This window comes from Sorghum bicolor, chromosome 5, assembly GCF_000003195.3.
Source record: "Sorghum bicolor cultivar BTx623 chromosome 5, Sorghum_bicolor_NCBIv3, whole genome shotgun sequence".
Taxonomy (NCBI): domain Eukaryota; kingdom Viridiplantae; phylum Streptophyta; class Magnoliopsida; order Poales; family Poaceae; genus Sorghum; species Sorghum bicolor.
Window position 1 is genome coordinate 1,208,617 of NC_012874.2, and position 19,380 is coordinate 1,227,996.

General features: G+C 44.7%; 2 protein-coding genes across 2 annotated transcripts; both read right to left on the reverse strand.

Annotated features, from left to right (window-relative positions):
* LOC110435243 (probable WRKY transcription factor 53) lies at nucleotides 2,512-3,733 on the reverse strand. The gene has a single exon (XM_021460645.1). The coding sequence runs from the start codon at nucleotides 3,657-3,659 to the stop codon at nucleotides 2,655-2,657; it is 1,005 nt and encodes a 334-aa protein (XP_021316320.1). The 5' UTR covers nucleotides 3,660-3,733; the 3' UTR covers nucleotides 2,512-2,654.
* Nucleotides 15,776-17,290, reverse strand: LOC8067618 (probable WRKY transcription factor 47). Its single transcript, XM_002450102.2, has 2 exons — nucleotides 16,894-17,290; nucleotides 15,776-16,774 (listed from the first exon to the last, which is right to left on the reverse strand). Exons 1-2 carry the CDS (start codon nucleotides 17,208-17,210, stop codon nucleotides 16,006-16,008), a joined length of 1,086 nt encoding a protein of 361 aa, XP_002450147.1. The 5' UTR covers nucleotides 17,211-17,290; the 3' UTR covers nucleotides 15,776-16,005.

Genomic DNA, 19,380 nt, shown 5'->3' on the forward strand with positions numbered 1-19,380 from the left:
ATCCACTTTTAATATTATCATGTTTAGGTATAGATCAATACAAGCTTATAGGGAGTTTAGAAGGAAGAACTTATCAAGTCTCTTTAGTTAGTTTGGTGGGATAAGAGTTTTGGTGGGATGAGAATTCCAAGGCCAACTTCAGTGCTAACTAACTAAGAAGAGGGATGATAAGTGAATGATTGATTCATCCCAAAACGTCTACTATTACATGGTATGGTGATTTTTTTTTTGCGAAGATATAATCTTGCACTCCTATACATACCCCTCGAACCAAACAAAAGTATGGATTATCCAGCTCTTAAGTTCCATCAAAGAGTCGCGACAAAAAATCTAACTCTCATGTAAATTCTCTCAAAGTGCCCTCGCTATTTTTCATTGCATTTCCTGTTGCTAGCCAAAGGCACCTTTTTTTTTAGGATCAGGGATTTTTTTTTAGTGGAGATTGGGGAATAAATAAAACCGATTAAACACCGAGGTCTGGTGGGCACATTTTTGGGCCTTTTCTCCAATTGATATTGGGCGGGCGACTCTACAAGGCCACGTTGTAGGCCCAAATTTAGATACAAATCATGCATGCATGCGTGTTGGGTCGATTGTACCTATCCTTATGTTTGTGTATTCGTAATAAAGGCCCAGTTTCGAATTATGGATGGATGGGACATTGGGCTAGACTTAATAATCTTCAAAATATTGAACCGAATAGATTTTAAGATTGGTGAAAATGTCATTGTGATCTTTTCGCTATTGAAAGACATGCCAGCTAGATATTTTATAAATATAATAATAAAGAAGAAAAAGAGAGAAAAAAACTAGGCAGTGGCTGCAGTATCTGGGCCCTTTGAATCGATCGTGGAGCAGCGTGCTTTCACATGCATGAGAAAAAGTGATCTAGACATGATCGTCAAGCCATTATCGAGAATCGAGCAGTACAAAGACTCCGTCCATTCTCTTCATCTGGAGCCTGCTGGAGCTATTTATTTGTATATGTATGCCCAAGCGAAATTATCAGAAATTCAGTACTGCAAATGGATATTTATTTAATACTCTCTCGGTCCTAATTTATTTTTCTAAAAAAACAATCTAGCTTTTGTAAAGTTAATCTCTCTTCGGTTTGACTATTTTTTTTATAAAAACGTAATTAATATTTATAATATCAAATAAGTACCGTGTTATTAGATTTATTACTATCAAATAAACCATATAGTATAATAACTATTTGGAATCATAACGGTTGATACATTTTTTTTTTGTGCAATGCTGTCAGACTACGGAGGGCCGTCAAATATATCATGCAAGTTTATTTTCTTAATTTTGACATCATGGAGTGACGCTTTGTTTTGACATCAGTTGTTGTTCGTCATGCTTAATTATGATATGGAGTAGTACTACGTGCTTAACTGCGGTCAAAGCTGCAACTCCAATCATGCGAAGGCAACAAAACAACGCGTATCCTCCATAGATTTCCTCTTCATCGTTTGTCTCTTTCTATATATAATTTGTTATTACACGATATATACTATACTAGCCTAGCTTGTGTAATCAGTCAGCACGCACTGTTTTCTACACGCGATGCACGTATGACATGACTACTACTCCACTAATTTTCTATTACCCGCGCAGTCACTTTCCACACAGGAACTTCAAACATTGTTAACATTTTGCAATAGATATACTATGGATGATGTTTCTTTGTCACCACGGCACTAGCTAGGCGATGTGAAATAGCTAATCTTTTTTGTGTTTGCAAATGGGCAGCTGCCTATATCACGTCTACTCGCTGACGTGCGGTCTGTCTATATGGTAGTGGTGGTGTTCATGCTTGTATGTTTTTTTCCCCATTTTGTTTTTTCATTTCACTTTGAACTTTCATTTTTGTATTCTTCAAAATATTGCATTCACTCTCATCTCCTTTAATTTCTTCCTCGGACTTGTATATATATATATATATATATATATATATATATATATATATATATATAGAGAGAGAGAGAGAGAGAGAGAGAGAGAGAGAGAGACACACACTACAAAATAACTTATTTTGTAACTACTTTGAGTTACGATAATTACTATGTTAATTTACGATATTATAGTAACTCCATACTAAGTGGTTTACTATAATGTTATAGTAAATATTTTAATATGTTATAGTAATCCAACTATCGTAAATATGTATTAATATTATCGTAAATTAGTATATAAAATTATCATAAATAGAGGTGGCTACAGAATAACTTATTTTGTAGCTGGCTACTAAATATACTCTGTAGCCTCTCCAAAACCCAAAACCCCCACCCTAGCCTCTCCAAAATCCTCAAATCTCTAATTGAAGAGAAATAATGAAGGTAAGGGTGTGAATGTCCAAAATTCCAGGTGGAAGGTCATGAATATCACAAAAAATTGGAGAGGAATTCGAAGGTCATGAGTCTCTCTACTAAAGTTTTAGGGACTCCGCCCCCAATATGTCACTGCCTTTGCTAAGGACCACAAAATTTTACATCTCATGCACTCTTATTTTACTGGATTTCTGTTCCTCCCTACAGAACACTGTATTATTGGCACTACTGCCCTAAAAAAGGGAAGATCAAACTATATACTTTCTACTCTCATAGATCTTGTTAATTAGGTTTCAGATCCAGCTAGTAGCCTAGCTAGTACTAGTAGTCCATGAAGAGGAAACGCTCGAGATCGAGGAGAGGGTCATCTTCAGCCGCCGCCATGTGTCCAGAATACCCATCCCAGCTGGTCTCGCCGGAGATGCACGAACCAGTAGCCGACGGGATTTCACTATCGTCGTCTCTAAAAGGACCACAAACGAACTGCTGCTCCATACTTACAGGAAACAGCGGTTCTTGGCACCGTGGAATTTGCTCATGATGAAAACAGGCAGAAGGCTGGAGGTCCACCAGAGCAGGCAGCAGGAGCGGCGGTTCTTGGACTTCTTGCTTCATGTCCATGGTCGCCGCCGCCGCAGCAGCAGCATGTCCAGTTGGTTCTTGCTTCATGTTGCAGCAGCCTGCTAGCAATGCAGCGAGGTTGCTGCTGCTGCCGGTGTTGGCTCTGGCACTGGTGTTGCAGGTGTGGTCGTTGTTGTAGGTGACGTGGAACATGGGCGGATCGCTGTTGTTGTCCATCTGCTGGACGTGCTTGGTGGCGAGGCAGCCGGCGTCGTCCTTGTAGGTGCACCGGAAGTAGCTCCTGGTGAAGAGCGTCCCGTTGATCTTCTTCTCGCCGTACTTCCTCCACTCGTAGCCGTCGTCGTAGGGCACGGCGGTTACCGTCGCCCAGGACGACGAGGTATTCTTCTTCTTCCCTTCCGTTGATCTTCTTCTTTTGGCGCCTCTTGTTGCCGTGCTGAGTACTATGGCGGCTTGGGACTCAGCAGACGCCAGGCTGCAGGGCGGCGAGAGCTGATGAGGCTCAGCTTTGATGACGCTTATTGGTGTCACTGGAGCAGGCTGCTGCTTCATGACGGAGAGAGCGACGTTGAGGGCTCGCAGCGCCTTGGCGAGGAGGCTCTGCGCCAGCTGGCAGGTCGTCGACGGCGGCGGCGGCGGGTGCTGCGGCGAGTGGAGGAGGAGGAGAGGCTGCTGGAGCTTGATGAGCTCGTACACCTGCGTCACCTCCCTCACGGCGTCCTCACGGTCCGCCACGCAAGCCATCGACGACCTCTTCTTCTCGCTGGATACAGATCGAGCGAGTGCCAGAATAGATGTATGTTTGTGTTGCGGCAACTGATGAACTCATCCATATCATGGTAGCTCTCGAGACGAGCTTATATATGCAGACCAGACCAGACTACCAGAGCGCGTGGAAATGGAATTCTCGATAGCAATCCGTGGATAGATTATTGGTCGTTGAGCAGGGAGCAGGTGAGCTCACTAAAGTATGGTTCAGATGGTGGATTGTGGGAGCCTCTCCAGCAGGGCAGGCACTAATTAATAGTCCAAGAAGATGCCCGGAAGTAAACATCTCTGAAAGAAATACTACTCCTAAACCTTAACACTTCTCTTCCGTCAGTGGTACTCTGAAAAAGAATACAATTTTCACATATCAAAAAAAAAATGTTAGCACACAACAACAAAAACACATGTATCCCTACTCTTTTTATATATTCTCTTTTTGTGTTGATTAGACACAAATAATTGCCCCGAACTTTATACTTAAGCTAGAGTTGCATTCCTTTTATTCGAGAAAGATTTTTACATTCTTTTTTAGACAACATATAACTGTTACTAGAAGTATTTTCGCTATGCAAGGGCTTGAATTATATTCTTTCTCGAATGGAGTATTTGCTACGTGCACGCACAAGAAGTTTGTCATAGCCAGGGGTACGGTGTCCCTGTTACCCAGCCAACATATAACCGTCAGGGAACATCATCCCTACGGTAGCAACCGTCAGGAGAGCTTTTTCCCGTCGGTTTTTCCTGTCCCGTCAGGGTATAGTTCCCTGAGAGTTAATTACTGTCAGGGAAGGTTCAAACTTCCCTGTCAGGCACCAATACCATCAGGAAAGGCCAAAAGTTTTCATGTCAATCAACCACCGTCAGGGAAACCTTATTTATAATATCCATAAAACCTCATTGAACTATTCATATAATTGATTAGCAGATGCTTTTTAACCACACACCAGCCAACATTAAATGTGACACTCAATTGTTTGATACATATAACTCAATTGCCTGATATACATAATCATCATTCATGTTGTGCATACAGTTGTGCATACATTTGATAGTTCAATGGTCAACAGATCTTAAACTACATTCTAAAGGCCTTGCAAAATAAAGTAAGCAAACCCAAGTTACAATACTATTGTTCATGTAACTAACATATAGCAAATAGAAATTGAGTAATTGCTACTTCCTACAAGCTGCTACACATCCACTCATCTCGATCCATAACCTACAGTCAAAACAAGATAAGCATAACAATTCATGAGAAATCTCGTTAAATATGCAGCAAAACAATAAGCTAATTGCTTGTCTAACGTCTTTGAATTAAAAGAGTGACCATAGAGACGACTACAATATATTGGCAAAGCACTATGATGTTTAAATGTTGAAAATATCACATTAGATGGAGCAAGGCAAGGATGCATACTCAGGTAAGGAAAAAAATAGCAACAAAGCCATTAATCCCAAACATGTCAGATTAATCCTAATAATTGAACACAATCTAAATTCATGCACTATGCAGGGTGTGTTTGGTTGGCAGCCCAGCCAGGCCATGGCTCACATGGGCCAGTTTTTGGTGTTTGGTTGACTGTACTGGGCCGGGGCCTGACTAATCGGAGCCAGCCGTACGCCTGGAGCCTGGCCAGGATTGAATGGCCAAATCGGTCGTTCGATCCTAGCCAAGCTAGGGCCAACTCTTGGTTGAGTTTTCGTCACTGCCTGCTACTTCTCCTTCTCCAGTATGTGCTTCGCCGAAATCTCTTCTTCCCGGCCGCTCGTCGCAGCCGCCGCCACCGCCGGTGGCGTGGTGGAGTGCGGCCGCCGCATCCCCAGGAGAGGCTCCACCCCAGAGCACTCCTCCGCCTCCGTGGTGGAAGCCGCGGATGCCACGAACCGCCGGCGCGCTGGCCATGACGGCACCCCCGCGGCGACCACCGCCGCCCGTGGTGCCGAAGCGAGGGAGTAGGAGCACGAGGCGGTGCGGAGGTGTAGGCGGAGGAGGGACGCAGCTTCCCTGAGCGCTCGCCAGCCGTGCCCATCCACTCACCGCCATTGGAGCCCCTGCTTCTCGTCCTTCGCGTCACCACCATTGGAGCCCCTCCTTCTCGTCCTCGCGAGCCACCAAGCCCCTCCTTCTCGGACGAACTTAGAGGCCGCGCAGGAGAAGAAGGGCACCCCGGCCTCCCCAGTGACGACACGCGCAAGGAGGGTCTTCCCAGTCCTACAGCTCCAGCTTGGCCTCCCCAACAACCTCCTGTAGCTCGAGCTTGGCCCCAAGCCCCCAAATCACGATGGAGCCCACGGGCACGATCGTCTTCGCGTCCGTCGGCGTCACCAACTTCGGCTTCGACGTCTTCTCCATCGTCGTCCTTACGCCTGCGTCCGCGGAGGCCAAGGCCGAGGCCGGCGTCTCTGCTCAGGAGCTCGACGAGCAGCACCACACGAACGGCGTCTCCGTCAACTTCAACGCCCAGTTCGCGGACGACGCTGGCGATGCGGTCGTGTTCGTGTCCGAGCGGACGGGAGCAGCGAGCCTGTTCCTCTCTCGGCCGGGGTCTGAGCGCCCCAAGCCGCTCTCGGCCGTTCGTGTCTAAGATGCTGCCGTCAAGATGCTCGAGAGAATGCTTTAAAGGGGGTAAACTCACCCTCTCTGGGAAGAGATGACTATATACAAACTAAGTCACTCAACTAAACACAAATTTATTCTAGCCAGGCTCCGCAGCTCATGCAACCAAATAAATAATCTTGCCTTACTAGAGACTGTTAGATGTTTTGGGCCTTGGGCCAAACAATTCCAAATAAATCCCAAAGGCCCACTCATACATGCATGTATATATGGAAAGGTGGGGGACTTTAGTCCCACCTTGCTACTTCAAGTGGAGTGAGGCCAACTTAAAAGGTTGAGCTATCTCCATCTTGTAGAAGCAATTGGGGAGAGGAAAGGAAGAACCACACGCGCGCGCGCGCTCGCTCGCCTCGCCTCGCCTCGCCTCGCCGGGCGGGGCCAATGGGCGCGCATGCACGACATGCGCGTGAATGGTCCGGCGATTTCCCGCTTCAACCCTTGCGGGTGCGCGGCTTCCTTTTGCTACTTGGAAGTTTTGCATGCATGGAGGAGATTGCGCTGGCCTATTTGGTAAGCAATTATTTTTTGTATTATGGCAAGTGCGTAAACGGCAGGTAAAGTTTCCATAATACGGTGATTGATTGCTTGCCTATTTGCTACGTGCGACGCGTGTATAAATATGGGGCGAGACGTCGTCCTTTGCACCTGAGATTCATCTCTCTCTCGCCACACTATTGCGCTGCCGCCGTCTTCTTCATCCCGTCGCCGACGTGCCATCGGTGTCGGGAGAGCAGGCTCCGAAGCCTACGTCTCCTCGCGTCCCTGCACGGGATAGGGGGCGTATCAGGTTTTTGGGAAGCGCCGTCGCGACTGCTCGCTGGACGTCTTCTTCCCACTACGCCCGGTGTTCGCCGATCTCCGTCGACGGTCTTCTTCCTCTTCTTCTTCTTCTTCCTTCGCGCCGACAACCCCACTGTAAGGATGTCTATCCTCCCTCTGTTATTCGGTTTCATATCCTTTCTGTTGCTAGCACTAGATCCCGTGAACTTGATTCAAATCGTAGTGCTAGTTTCGTTTCATATATCTGTGATACATGTTGTTAGCCTTTTTCTTGTTGTCGGAATTAATTTATGCATCGCTAAATTGCTTTTATTTCCAACAATCCAAAAACCTGATAGGCATTTAGCGATGACTAAGGGATATACTGATGCGATGAAACCGGAGAAGTTCACTGGTGTGAATTTCAAGAGATGGCAGACGAGGGCCCAGTTGTGGCTCACGGCTATGGGCGTGTTTTGGGTCGTGGGTAATTCTCCCGCACTACCTCTCGGATCTAAGAAAGAGGTGGAGGAGTTTACTGCGGCTACGACGATTTTCGTCGGATGCGTTCTTAGCGTTCTCTCTGACCAGTTGTGTGATGTTTATATGAACATCAAAAGTGCTGCTGAACTGTGGGAGGCACTTGAACATAAGTTCGGTGCTGCAGACGCTGGGCACGAGTTGTATGTGATGGAGAAGTACCACGACTTCAAAATGGTTGAAAACCGTTCAGTCGTGGAACAGGCTCATGAGTTCCAACTTATTGTGAGGGAACTTGAACAACTCGGACACGTCTTGCCAGACAAGTTTGTGGCTGGTGGTATAATTGCCAAGTTGCCTCCGTCATGGAGAAACTTCGCCACAGCTCTGAAACACAAAAGACAGAAGATCTCAGTTGAGGATCTGTTGGCTGGTCTTGACGTTGAAGAGAAGGCTCGGGCAAAGGATGCTCCACCAAAAGCCCAGAACAGTCCAGTGCCAATGTGATGCAGCATGCTGGCAAGAACAAGCAGAAGGCTACTCAGACTACTCAGTTCAAGAAGAAGAAGATGAACATGGATGAAGTTGTGTGCTTCGTTTGCGGTGAGAATGGACACTTCGCCAAGAAGTGCAAGAACCGCAAAGGCAGGAAGAATCAGCAGGGGCAGAAATCTGCCAACGTGACTATTGGCGATCCTAGCGGATCTGGGTACGGTAATTATTTACCTAGTGCATTTTCTGTATTTCAATCTAATGATTGGTGGATTGATACAGGAGCCAATATTCATGTTTGTACTGATATTTCTATGTTTTCATCTTACCAGATCGCACGAGGTTCAACCGTCATGATGGGGAACGGCTCGCATGCTTCTGTTCTTGGTGTTGGTTCGGTCGATCTGAAGTTTACTTCGGGAAAGATCGTGCGGCTCAAGAACGTGCAGCATGCGCCCTCAATAAAGAAGAACCTCGTTAGTGGATCCCTCTTGTGTCGAGATGGGTTCAAGCTGGTGTTTGAGTCAAATAAAGTAGTCGTCTCGAGGTATGGCCAATTCATTGGCAAAGGCTACGAGAGCGGAGGCTTGTTCCGCTTTTCACTCTCCGATTTCTATAATAAAGTTGTGAACCATGTGTGTGATTCAAACAATTCAGTGGCTGATATATGGCATTCACGTTTGTGTCACATTAATTTTGGTTGTATGACGCGTTTATCCAGTATGAGTTTAATTCCGAACTTTTCTATTGTCAAAGGCTCTAAATGTCAAGCATGTGTGCAAGCGAAGCAACCTCGTAAGCCTCACAAGGCTGTAGACGAGAGGTGCACGACATTACTAGAGCTCATACATTCTGATATTTGTGAAATGAATGGTGTGTTGACAAAAGGAGGAAAAAGATACTTCATGACTTTAATTGATGATGCAACTAAATATTGCTATGTGTTTCTTCTAAAAACTAAAGATGAGGCATTTGAATGTTTTAAGACTTATAAGGCTGAGGTAGAGAACCAATTAGAAAAGAAAATCAAGCGTGTTAGGTCTGATCGTGGTGGGGAGTATTTTTCCAATGAGTTTGATCTTTTCTGTACGGAGAATGGAATAATTCATGAACGGACACCACCATATTCGCCCCAATCTAATGGGGTTGCCGAAAGAAAGAACCGGACGTTAATGGACTTGGTGAATGCCATGTTAGGAACATCCGGTATGGCTAAAGCATGGTGGGGGGAGGCTGTTTTAACAGCATGTCATGTTCTAAATAGAGTTCCAACTAAGAATAGTGAAGTTACTCCGTATGAAGAATGGAAAGGAAGAAAACCATCACTCCATTACTTGCGTACGTGGGGCTGTTTGGCCATGGTAAGCGTACCAATTAATAAGAAACACAAGCTTGGACCAAAGACCGTTGATTGTATCTTTTTGGGTTATGCGCACCATAGCACGGCTTATAAGTTCTTAGTGATAAAATCTGAAGCGCCTGATGTTTTAGTTGATACACTGTTGGAGTCACGGGATGTTACTTTCTTTGAGAATATTTTCCCGATGAATGTTGCTTATTCTTTACCGAGTTCGTCTAATGAATTTATTCCTGAGCCCACACCTGCGATAGAGCCATTTATAGACCCACTTGGTATTGAAGAGGATAGCAATGTTGTACCTCCTAGAAGGAGTAAAAGACAAAGGGTTGAAAAATCCTTTGGTGATGACTTCATTGTCTATCTCATAGATGATACTCCCACGACCATTGCAGAGGCATATGCATCACCAGATGCAGATTATTGGAAGGATGCAGTCCGTAGTGAGATGGACTCCATCACTGCAAATGGAACATGGGAAGTAGTAGATAAACCAGCGGGTTGCAGACCAATTGGCTGTAAATGGGTATTTAAGAAGAAACTCAGGCCTGATGGTACTATTGAAAAGTACAAGGCAAGGCTTGTTGCTAAAGGATTTACACAGAAAGAAGATGAGGATTTCTTTGATACCTACTCACTTGTTGCCAGATTAACTACAATCCGAGTGCTATTATCCTTGGCTACTTCCCATAAGCTTCTTGTCCATCAGATGGACGTGAAGACGGCTTTCCTTAATGGAGAGTTAGAGGAAGAAATTTATATGAATCAGCCTGATGGATTTATAGCACAAGGACAAGAGGGCAAGGTGTGCAGGTTACTCAAATCCTTGTACGGCTTAAAGCAAGCACCAAAGCAGTGGCATGAGAAGTTTGAAAAGACGTTGACCTCTGCTGGGTTTGCAATAAATGAAGCCGACACTTGTGTGTATTACCGTTATGGTGGGGGCAAAGGAGTAATCTTGTGTTTGTATGTTGACGACATACTAATTTTTGGGACGAGCCTCGATGAGATCAATGATGTTAAATCATTTTTATCCCAAAATTTTGACATGAAAGATTTGGGAGAAGCCGATGTGATCCTCAATATTAAACTTAATAAGGGTGAGAATGGGATTACTCTTTTGCAGTCTCATTATGTGGAAAAGGTTTTGAACCATTTCGGTTATATGGATTGCAAACCTTCTCCAACACCCTATGATCCTAGTCTAATACTTCGAAAGAATAAAAGGCTAGGAAAGGATCATCTAAGATACTCTCAAATTATTGGCTCATTGATGTATCTAGCTAGCGCAACCCGCCCTGATATCTCATTTGCTGTAAGCAAGTTGAGTAGATTTTCCTCTAATCCAGGAAGTGATCATTGGCGTGGTATTGATCGGGTAATGCGTTACCTAAAAGGTACAATGAGTTATGCAATTCACTATTCAGGGTACCCAGGGGTACTTGAAGGATATAGTGATTCAAACTGGATTTCAGAAGCTGATGAGCTTAAGGCCACTAGTGGATACATATTCACTCTGGGTGGTGGTGTTGTCTCTTGGAGGTCTTGTAAGCAGACAATACTTACAAAGTCCACAATGGAGGCAGAGCTTACAGCTCTGGATACAGCCTCTACTGAGGCTGAGTGGCTAAGAGATATGTTGATGGACTTGCCGTTGGTTGAGAAACCAATTCCTGCTATTCTCATAAACTGTGATAATCAAGCAGTGATCACAAAGGTGAAGAATAGTCAGGATAATGGGAAGAAGTCCAGCAAACATATAAAGCGTAGACTGAAGTCTGTCAGGAAATTAAGGAGCTCCGGAGTAATAGCTATGGACTACATCCAGACAGCTAAAAACCTGGCAGATCCCTTTACAAAGGGACTATCACGCACCGTGATTGACAATGCATCGAAGGAGATGGGATTGAGACCCATGTGAGTTAACCTCAGCAGTAACCCAACCTATGTGATCGGAGATCCCGTGAATTAGGACCTGGGAAGAACAAGTTGTTGGTTAATGGGAGAGTACAATCGTTTCATTTGACCCACTCCGTTGGAGATGCAGTACTCTCATTTCTGTAAGGCAGGTTGACTTTGTCTTAATGTGTTCTGAGGCTTTATAGCAAGATACTGTCCTACAGAGTATTCTTGTAAGAACACACCTATGTGAGCCCAACTGTTAGTCGCAGTTTATAAGAATTGGGTACACTTTAATAGGCTCATGAAGTGAGTTAGGAGTATGACTTAACGCTCCACTCGCGGGATTGGCTATGGCAGCCTAGTACCAATCAAGACTTCGAGTGAAGCCCATTCGCACCAAACTGCCAATTCAAGGCCTAGTCCATTGTGCAGTTGCGGATGGGTCTATCTTGTTGTTCTAGGTGGATGTTCAACCTTAACCGGTCTCCACTGAATAGCTGGTATATTAACAGTACTGTGGTACAAGGAGTATGACTCGCGTGCCCTTGGGATGTGGTGGGGGATTGTTAGATGTTTTGTGCCTTGGGCCAAACAATTCCAAATAAATCCCAAAGGCCCACTCATACATGCATGTATATATGGAAAGGTGGGGGACTTTAGTTCCACCTTGCTACTTCAAGTGGAGTGAGGCCAACTTAAAAGGTTGAGCTATCTCCATCTTGTAGAAGCAATTGGGGAGAGGAAAGGAAGAACCACACGCGCGCGCGCGCTCGCTCGCCTCGCCTCGCCTCGCCGGGCGGGGCCAATGGGCGCGCATGCACGACATGCGCGTGAATGGTCCGGCGATTTCCCGCTTCAACCCTTGCGGGTGCGCGGCTTCCTTTTGCTACTTGGAAGTTTTGCATGCATGGAGGAGATTGCGCTGGCCTATTTGGTAAGCAATTATTTTTTGTATTATGGCAAGTGCGTAAACGGCAGGTAAAGTTTCCATAATACGGTGATTGATTGCTTGCCTATTTGCTACGTGCGACGCGTGTATAAATATGGGGCGAGACGTCGTCCTTTGCACCTGAGATTCATCTCTCTCTCGCCACACTACTGCGCTGCCGCCGTCTTCTTCATCCCGTCGCCGACGTGCCATCGGTGTCGGGAGAGCAGGCTCCGAAGCCTACGTCTCCTCGCGTCCCTGCACGGGGTAGGGGGCGTATCAGGTTTTTGGGAAGCGCCGTCGCGACTGCTCGCTGGACGTCTTCTTCCCACTACGCCCGGTGTTCGCCGATCTCCGTCGACGGTCTTCTTCCTCTTCTTCTTCTTCTTCCTTCGCGCCGACAACCCCACTGTAAGGATGTCTATCCTCCCTCTGTTATTCGGTTTCATATCCTTTCTGTTGCTAGCACTAGATCCCGTGAACTTGATTCAAATCGTAGTGCTAGTTTCGTTTCATATATCTGTGATACATGTTGTTAGCCTTTTTCTTGTTGTCGGAATTAATTTATGCATCGCTAAATTGCTTTTATTTCCAACAGAGACTGGCTTGGGCTAGCGTGCCTTAGTTTGGCTAGCCAGGCTTAGATAAAAAATGAACCAAACACACCCATAGTGACCTTGTCTATTGTAATTTCTGTGTTTGACAATTGGAGGATCTTGACGTAAGGATGCACTAGTCATGTGCGTACGTACGTAAGTACGTAATTTAAGAGAAACGGAGCTATAGAACGTTGATGACGACGACCAGACTCATAATCCATGGCGACTAGCTAGCTACCTAGCTGCTGCAGGATCGAGTGACGAATCCTGCTAGATTTGCCCCTCACGTTTTCTTACTCCTTTACAATTTGTTGCCGCGCTCCCTGCTCCTTTGTCTCTGCTTTCCAGGTTCCAGCTTTTTTGTCTCTGTTTTCCGCACGCAGTCTTCTTAGCATAGGATAATCGAGCGGTATATAAAACCTTTGTTACCCTATCTTTCGTCTCAATATATATGTTATATTTGTTTGAATTTATCTACCGAATTTATCAGACATTCAATAATATTTTTTTTATAATAAACCAACGAACAATATTTTTAATTATAATTTTTTCAGTAAACAGAATAAACACGATGATAGCTACACGAGCGGTAGTGTATATATACACATCAGCAACTCCTGTCCTGTCCTAGTACCTTCCGTGCATGTCATGTGCATATGTGGATTGACGACAAATAAATGCACGACTGAATATACAATGAGTGTCCCTTTACAAGTTGTCAGTATATAATTCGAACAAAACTTAAAATTCGTGTGCACGCATGTCAATGCATGCATATATAATTTAAAGTTTCGCTTTCTTCTTCTCTTTTGTTGAAAGCAAATTAATTAAACTGATGCAAAAGAGAAAGTCTAGCTTTCAGGTGAAGTACAGTGGCGAGCTAGACCGATGATGTGACCTAGGTATAGTAGATGTATTCTGGCAGATGTATGTATCACTACTACGTGTAAGTGGAGAGATAAATTAATTAGGGTTTGCTAGTTTATGTTGTCCACTAGCTTGCAGTGGGTCCCTTCGCTTATGAATCGTGGTGCAGCATGCATTCACATGTGGAAGTGAGACTGGTCATGCATGCATGCCAATGTCCCAGGCCACAAAGACTGGTCATGCATGCATGCGTTCACAAGCGTCTTTGAAAGACGCTTGTGTGCGGAGTTACGATATGAAACTATAGGGATCTAGGGTGCACCATATTAATTTGTTTGGCGTGGGCGTGCTGTTACGAAGCGACACGCGAAGCCGCCGAGTTTTCAAGGGATTGAAAAAGGTCTACTTCACTAAGGTTTCTATTCAATTTCTTATATGGTAGTTTCTTTTTTTTAAAAAAAAAGAGATATTTTTTCTCAATCTGGTGGAAGACGCTCTCCGTTCACTTGTCTTATAAGCCATACTTTTTCGATCAGCTAGTATTGTTTTTCTTTCGCAATAAATTAGCTAATAGTACTTTCAGTTATGATTTCTCAGACCATCCTCCCTGGCTAACTGATGGCTCCTAGACCACCGCTCCACTCCATACATCCACAAACACACAGATTTTCTTTCACCAATCATCTCATAAACCCAAAACCCCCACGTACTCCAATCTCTCCAAAAATCCTCAAATCTCAGATTGAAGAGAAAATACAGAAGATAAGTGTGTGAATATTGAAAATTCTAGCAGGAAGGTCATGAATTTCACCAAAATTAGAAAGGAATTTGGAGGTCATGAATCTCTCTATACTACAATTCTAGGGAATCGACGACCCTAGTGTCATTGCCTACGCTAAGGACCATAACCTTCTGCTTATCCTTACTTTCCTACCATCCAATCTGGTGCTTACGACAACTAGGCTCATTTTACCATCCAGAGGTACAATCAGTTATAACTTGGGGCTAGATACCAAAACTTAATATAAGTTGTAGTTACGGTACCTCCAACATTTTGAGAGGTATACTATTATGATATGTGGCAATTGTTGTGTCACTGCAGCTACAAATGCTTTAGTTCTGTTAAACAATGTTATTTTGTCTTAGCTGTAAACGTCTTTTAGCTCCGCTAATCTTTACTAAGATAAATATTCATTCTTTGCTTTTTTTTGTTTCCGTGCCTAATCGATACGTATTTTATTAAGAAGAAGTAGAAGTTTGAGTACAAGTGAGCCAATGGTAATCCAGAAATTACCACTAAACTCACATAACAACAAGACCGGCCAACAAGAAAGAGCAGGGGTTGGGAGCCTCAACCATGACCCCAAACAAGCAGAACAAGCTTGAGAAAAAACAAAGCCATCGGCCATACAACAATTGTCCACACATAAAACTACATCCGACACCACTAACATCATCCTTGGCAAAACATCCATCGGTGGGGAGCCCAAAATGACCATGGCGGCAAAGTATCCGCCATATGGACCATGGTCTCTACGGCAAAGCATCCAGAGACCGAAAGCAAAGCATCCGCCGCGCCAGGGAAAGCAACGACGGCCAAGCATCCGTTGGGAGAGATACGGCAACAGCAAAGCAAGATAAATATTCATTCTTTGCTCAAGTGAGACTAGAATTTATGTCTCTCCATTATGTTCTTTACTTAATGAAATGATGTAACGAACCATTGAAAAATTCTTAAGTTGTTTACTGTTGAATGTAGAGTGAATATGCAGAGTAATTAAACCGTTGTGAAATAATGGACTCATGTTATCCTAAAGCCCTAGATAGACATGTATTTGAGTAGTTGCGTGCTTGAAATTTGTTAGTTCTATATTTATGTGATAATGAATTGAGATTATTTTTATGTTTTTAGAAACTAAATGAATACCAACCATTATATCCTACTATAGTTTTTTGTAGATTTTGATTGAAGCAGGCCACCACTAATTAACAAATAGCTTAGCCTGCTACTTGAAACCACTAACAAATTCTTAAATTGTTTACTGTTTAAACAGTTAAGCACCAGGAAACCAAAACATATATAAGGCGCCGGCCATTATACATATCAAATCGTCGTTGTTTTACATCTCATGCATGATCCTATTTTACATCATCTCATTTTACATAAACCGCTATCTTTTCCCTACAAAACACTGCATTATTATTGGCACTACTAACTACTGCCCTAGCTAGCTATAAGAAAACAAAAAAGGAAGATCAAACTATACTTCTACTTTCATAAACCCTGTTCATTAGCTTAGGTTGCAGAGCTATAGTTACTACTAGTAGTCCATGAAGCTATCGCACTGGAGGAACCGGTCGAGGTCGTGGAGAGGGTCGTCTTCAGCTGCCATCTGCGCTGCCATGTCCCCAGAATACCCATCCCACCAGCTGGTCTCGCCGGAGTTGCACGAACCAGTGGCCGACGGGATGTCGCCATCGACAGGAGAGTCATGGTCTCTTAAAGCACCACAGACGAACTGCTGCTCCATACTTGTAGGAAACAGCGGCTCTTTCTGGCACTGTGGAATTTGTTCATTAGGAAAACAGGCAGAAGGCTGCTGGAGGTCGATCAGAGCAGGCAACAGCAGCGGTGGTTCTTGCTTCATCATGTTCATGGCAGCAGCAGCAGCAGCATGCTCGGTTGGCCGAGCATTGGTCGTCGTCATCGTCGTCAGTCCCTTGCCGCTGCCGCTGCCACTGCCATTGCTGCAGCAGCCTGCTAGCAATGCAGCGAGGTTGTTGCTGCTGCTGCCGTTGTTGGCTATGCCTGCAGCTTTGGCTCTGTTGCAGGTGTGGTCGTTGTTGTAGGTGACATGGAACATGGGCAGGTCGCTGTTGTCGTCCCTCTGCTGGACGTGCTTGGTGGCGAGGCAGCCGGCGTCGTCCTTGTAGGTGCACCGGAAGTAGCTCCTGGTGAAGAGCGTCCCGTTGATCTTCTTCTCGCCGTACTTCCTCCACTCGTAGCCGTCGTCGTAGGGCACGGCGGTTACCGTCGCCCAGGACGACGACGAGGTCTTCTTCTTCCCTTCCATTATTGCTACGGATGATCTACAGCACGCAGTTTCAATTGGAAGCAACAGTCAGCGATCGAACGAAGAGGCTGAAAACTGCACACAGAAATTCAGAAAATATAACGGAAGAAGAAGGATCCAGCAGTGCACACACACCTTCTTCTTTTGGCGCCTCTTGTTGCCGTGCTGGGTACTATGGCGACTTGGGAGTTGGCAGACGCCGGGCTGGGCGGCGAGAGCTGATGAGGCTCAGCTTTGACGACGACAACAGGCTGCTGCTGCTTCATGACGGAGAGGGCGACGTTGAGGGCTCGCAGCGCCTTGGCGAGGAGGCTCTGCGCCAGCTTGGCCGTCGACGGCGGCGGCGGGTGCTGCGGCGAGTGGAGGAGGAGGAGAGGCTGCTGGAGCTTGATGAGCTCGTACACCTGCGCCACCTCCCTCACCGCGGCCTCACGCTCCCCCACGCAAGCCATCGATCGATTCGACCTCCTCTTCAGTTCTTGCTGGATGTATATGGACTATATATATATGGAGTAGTACGTGCTAGCTGCGAGAACTGATGCTTGTTTGTGTTTGGGCAACTCATCCATGGTAGCTCTCGACGAGCTTATATATATGCAGCCAGCGCCTCCCTGCTGCCGCCATGTGTGGTGTGGCCGTGTGGGTGTGGTGGACCAGACCTGCAGACTACCAGAGAGCGCGTGGAATTCTCGATAGCAATCCATGGATACATTGGTCGTTGAGCAGGTAGCAGGTGGAGCTCACACTAAAGTATGGTTACAGCAGGGACAGGCACTATAGTCCTAGAAGATGCCCGGAACTAGCTAAACACCGTCTCTGAAACTGAAATAAACCTTTTTAACTTCGTCGGTCTCTTCCATCAGCATTCAACAGCTTTAATAGTTGCTACGCATTCACAGCAAATTCAGTCATAATTATGTTAACCAAAGATTTCTGCTGGACCTTCCTCATCAGTGTTGACGACACGTGTGTATGCGCAGTCAGTCAACAAGTGCAGTGGATCCATTGGCTGACCGACTCCGAGCAGGGGTGCACACTAGTACACTATACCCCAACCCAAGTTTGAGCAGCTGAAACGAATTAAACGGTCGTTATTGCAACTATACTGCCAACGCCTGCGCACGCATGCTGACAATTAAGAGAGGAATCAGACTGTCGTCAGAGTCAGAATTAGACCTAGGGTTCATCGGTCAGTACTATTTTAGTATCTGATATATATACCTGAGTAAAGATTGCAAAACTGACCAAAACGTGTTACACGTAAACAGCTTTAACAAATCTTGTCTGACCAGCAGGTTTTTGGGATGTAATGAAATGGAGACTTGTAGTAAAAGAAGCAGCTAGCGAGTGATGATGGGTACGTGCCGTCCATGAAATGATATACCACCAACTTGCTCCGTATCTTATTTTCATAATTGACTGCATTAAGTATGGAAGGAGCTGAGTATAGATTACTGCAACAAACCAGTTCTGTCACGTGTCACTATTGTTCTACTTGAGCTCTTGGAACTTTTTTTGCGAAGCATAGTACAACGCAGACACTCATACATGCATGTACATAATATATTTACCCTATGAATTAAAGTTTGAACGCATATACATTCTATCTCTATGAGCACTGGAACACCGAGAGTGAGCTGTTAGATTTCAATATATATGAAGAAGCCATCACATGGACCTCGTTGTCAATACACACACATCGTCTGCCATTGAAAGTGCAACACCATTAAATCTTGCAATAAATCCAGGGAAATATGAGCTCTTGTAGCAAGTCAAGGACCATCTGATGTTCTTCATTCATATGTTGTTTTTATTTTTGCAGGATTGATACGGTTGCTGGTGATGGTTGTGCTTTTCATTTGCATCTTTGTGCTACCGGCTTGCTGGATTCATATCTCACGATGGCTAGGAAGTTATCCGGACTTCTAATTTTAGCATGGTTGGTATTGGTGATGCTAGATTCATGGTCCCTTTGATAATCTTCGATGACGATATGGTTGATGCTCTTTCAATTTGATGTGTCCCAAGAAGTTCCTATATGGTGTTGGATAATGTAGAGTTACAAGATTTGTGGCCCGTTGCTGTGATGATGGGAGGGTGGTGCTCCAAATGGGGCTCATTATTAGCGTCCTTGAGTTTCAAGATATTGGAACTAGGTAATCTTCAATGACATGGATTGAAAGTGAAGAATGACACTAGAGCGCTCTGGTTTACTCATAATACATCCTTTTTATTCACTAGAGACTTAACAGAGATGTAATTGTGATATCGATTTAATAGAACCCCCTTCACAAAAAAGTTCAAAGTAAACTTTGTTCTGACATGAGCCAGACTTGGAATATACTTTGAAATATAGTTTAACAGTTGGAAGATCATATATTGGTCAATTATGTTGTTTAGATCCATCAGATTTAACAGTTAGCTTCTGAAATTTGCTGATATGTATTGAAACACCCACCGGCTAATAGTTTTTTTAGATTATGGAATAAAAGTATCCCAACCTTCGCATTCACCTGAATGTTTAGAGCTAAATCAAACAAGCAGGGACTAAGCCCAGAGTTCCGCTAAGCGGATCAGAGGCTAAACAACAACAAAGTCTAACAACACAATAAGGTTACTAAT

Coding starts and splice junctions, on each gene's coding strand:
- LOC8067618 (XM_002450102.2), bottom strand. CDS start 17,210: ATGGCTTGCGTGGGGGAGCGTGAGGCCGCGGTGAGGGAGGTGGCGCAG. Junction 16,775..16,893: donor AGAGGCGCCAAAAGAAGAAG/GTGTGTGTGCAC, acceptor TGCGTGCTGTAG/ATCATCCGTAGCAATAATGG.
- LOC110435243 (XM_021460645.1), bottom strand. CDS start 3,659: ATGGCTTGCGTGGCGGACCGTGAGGACGCCGTGAGGGAGGTGACGCAG.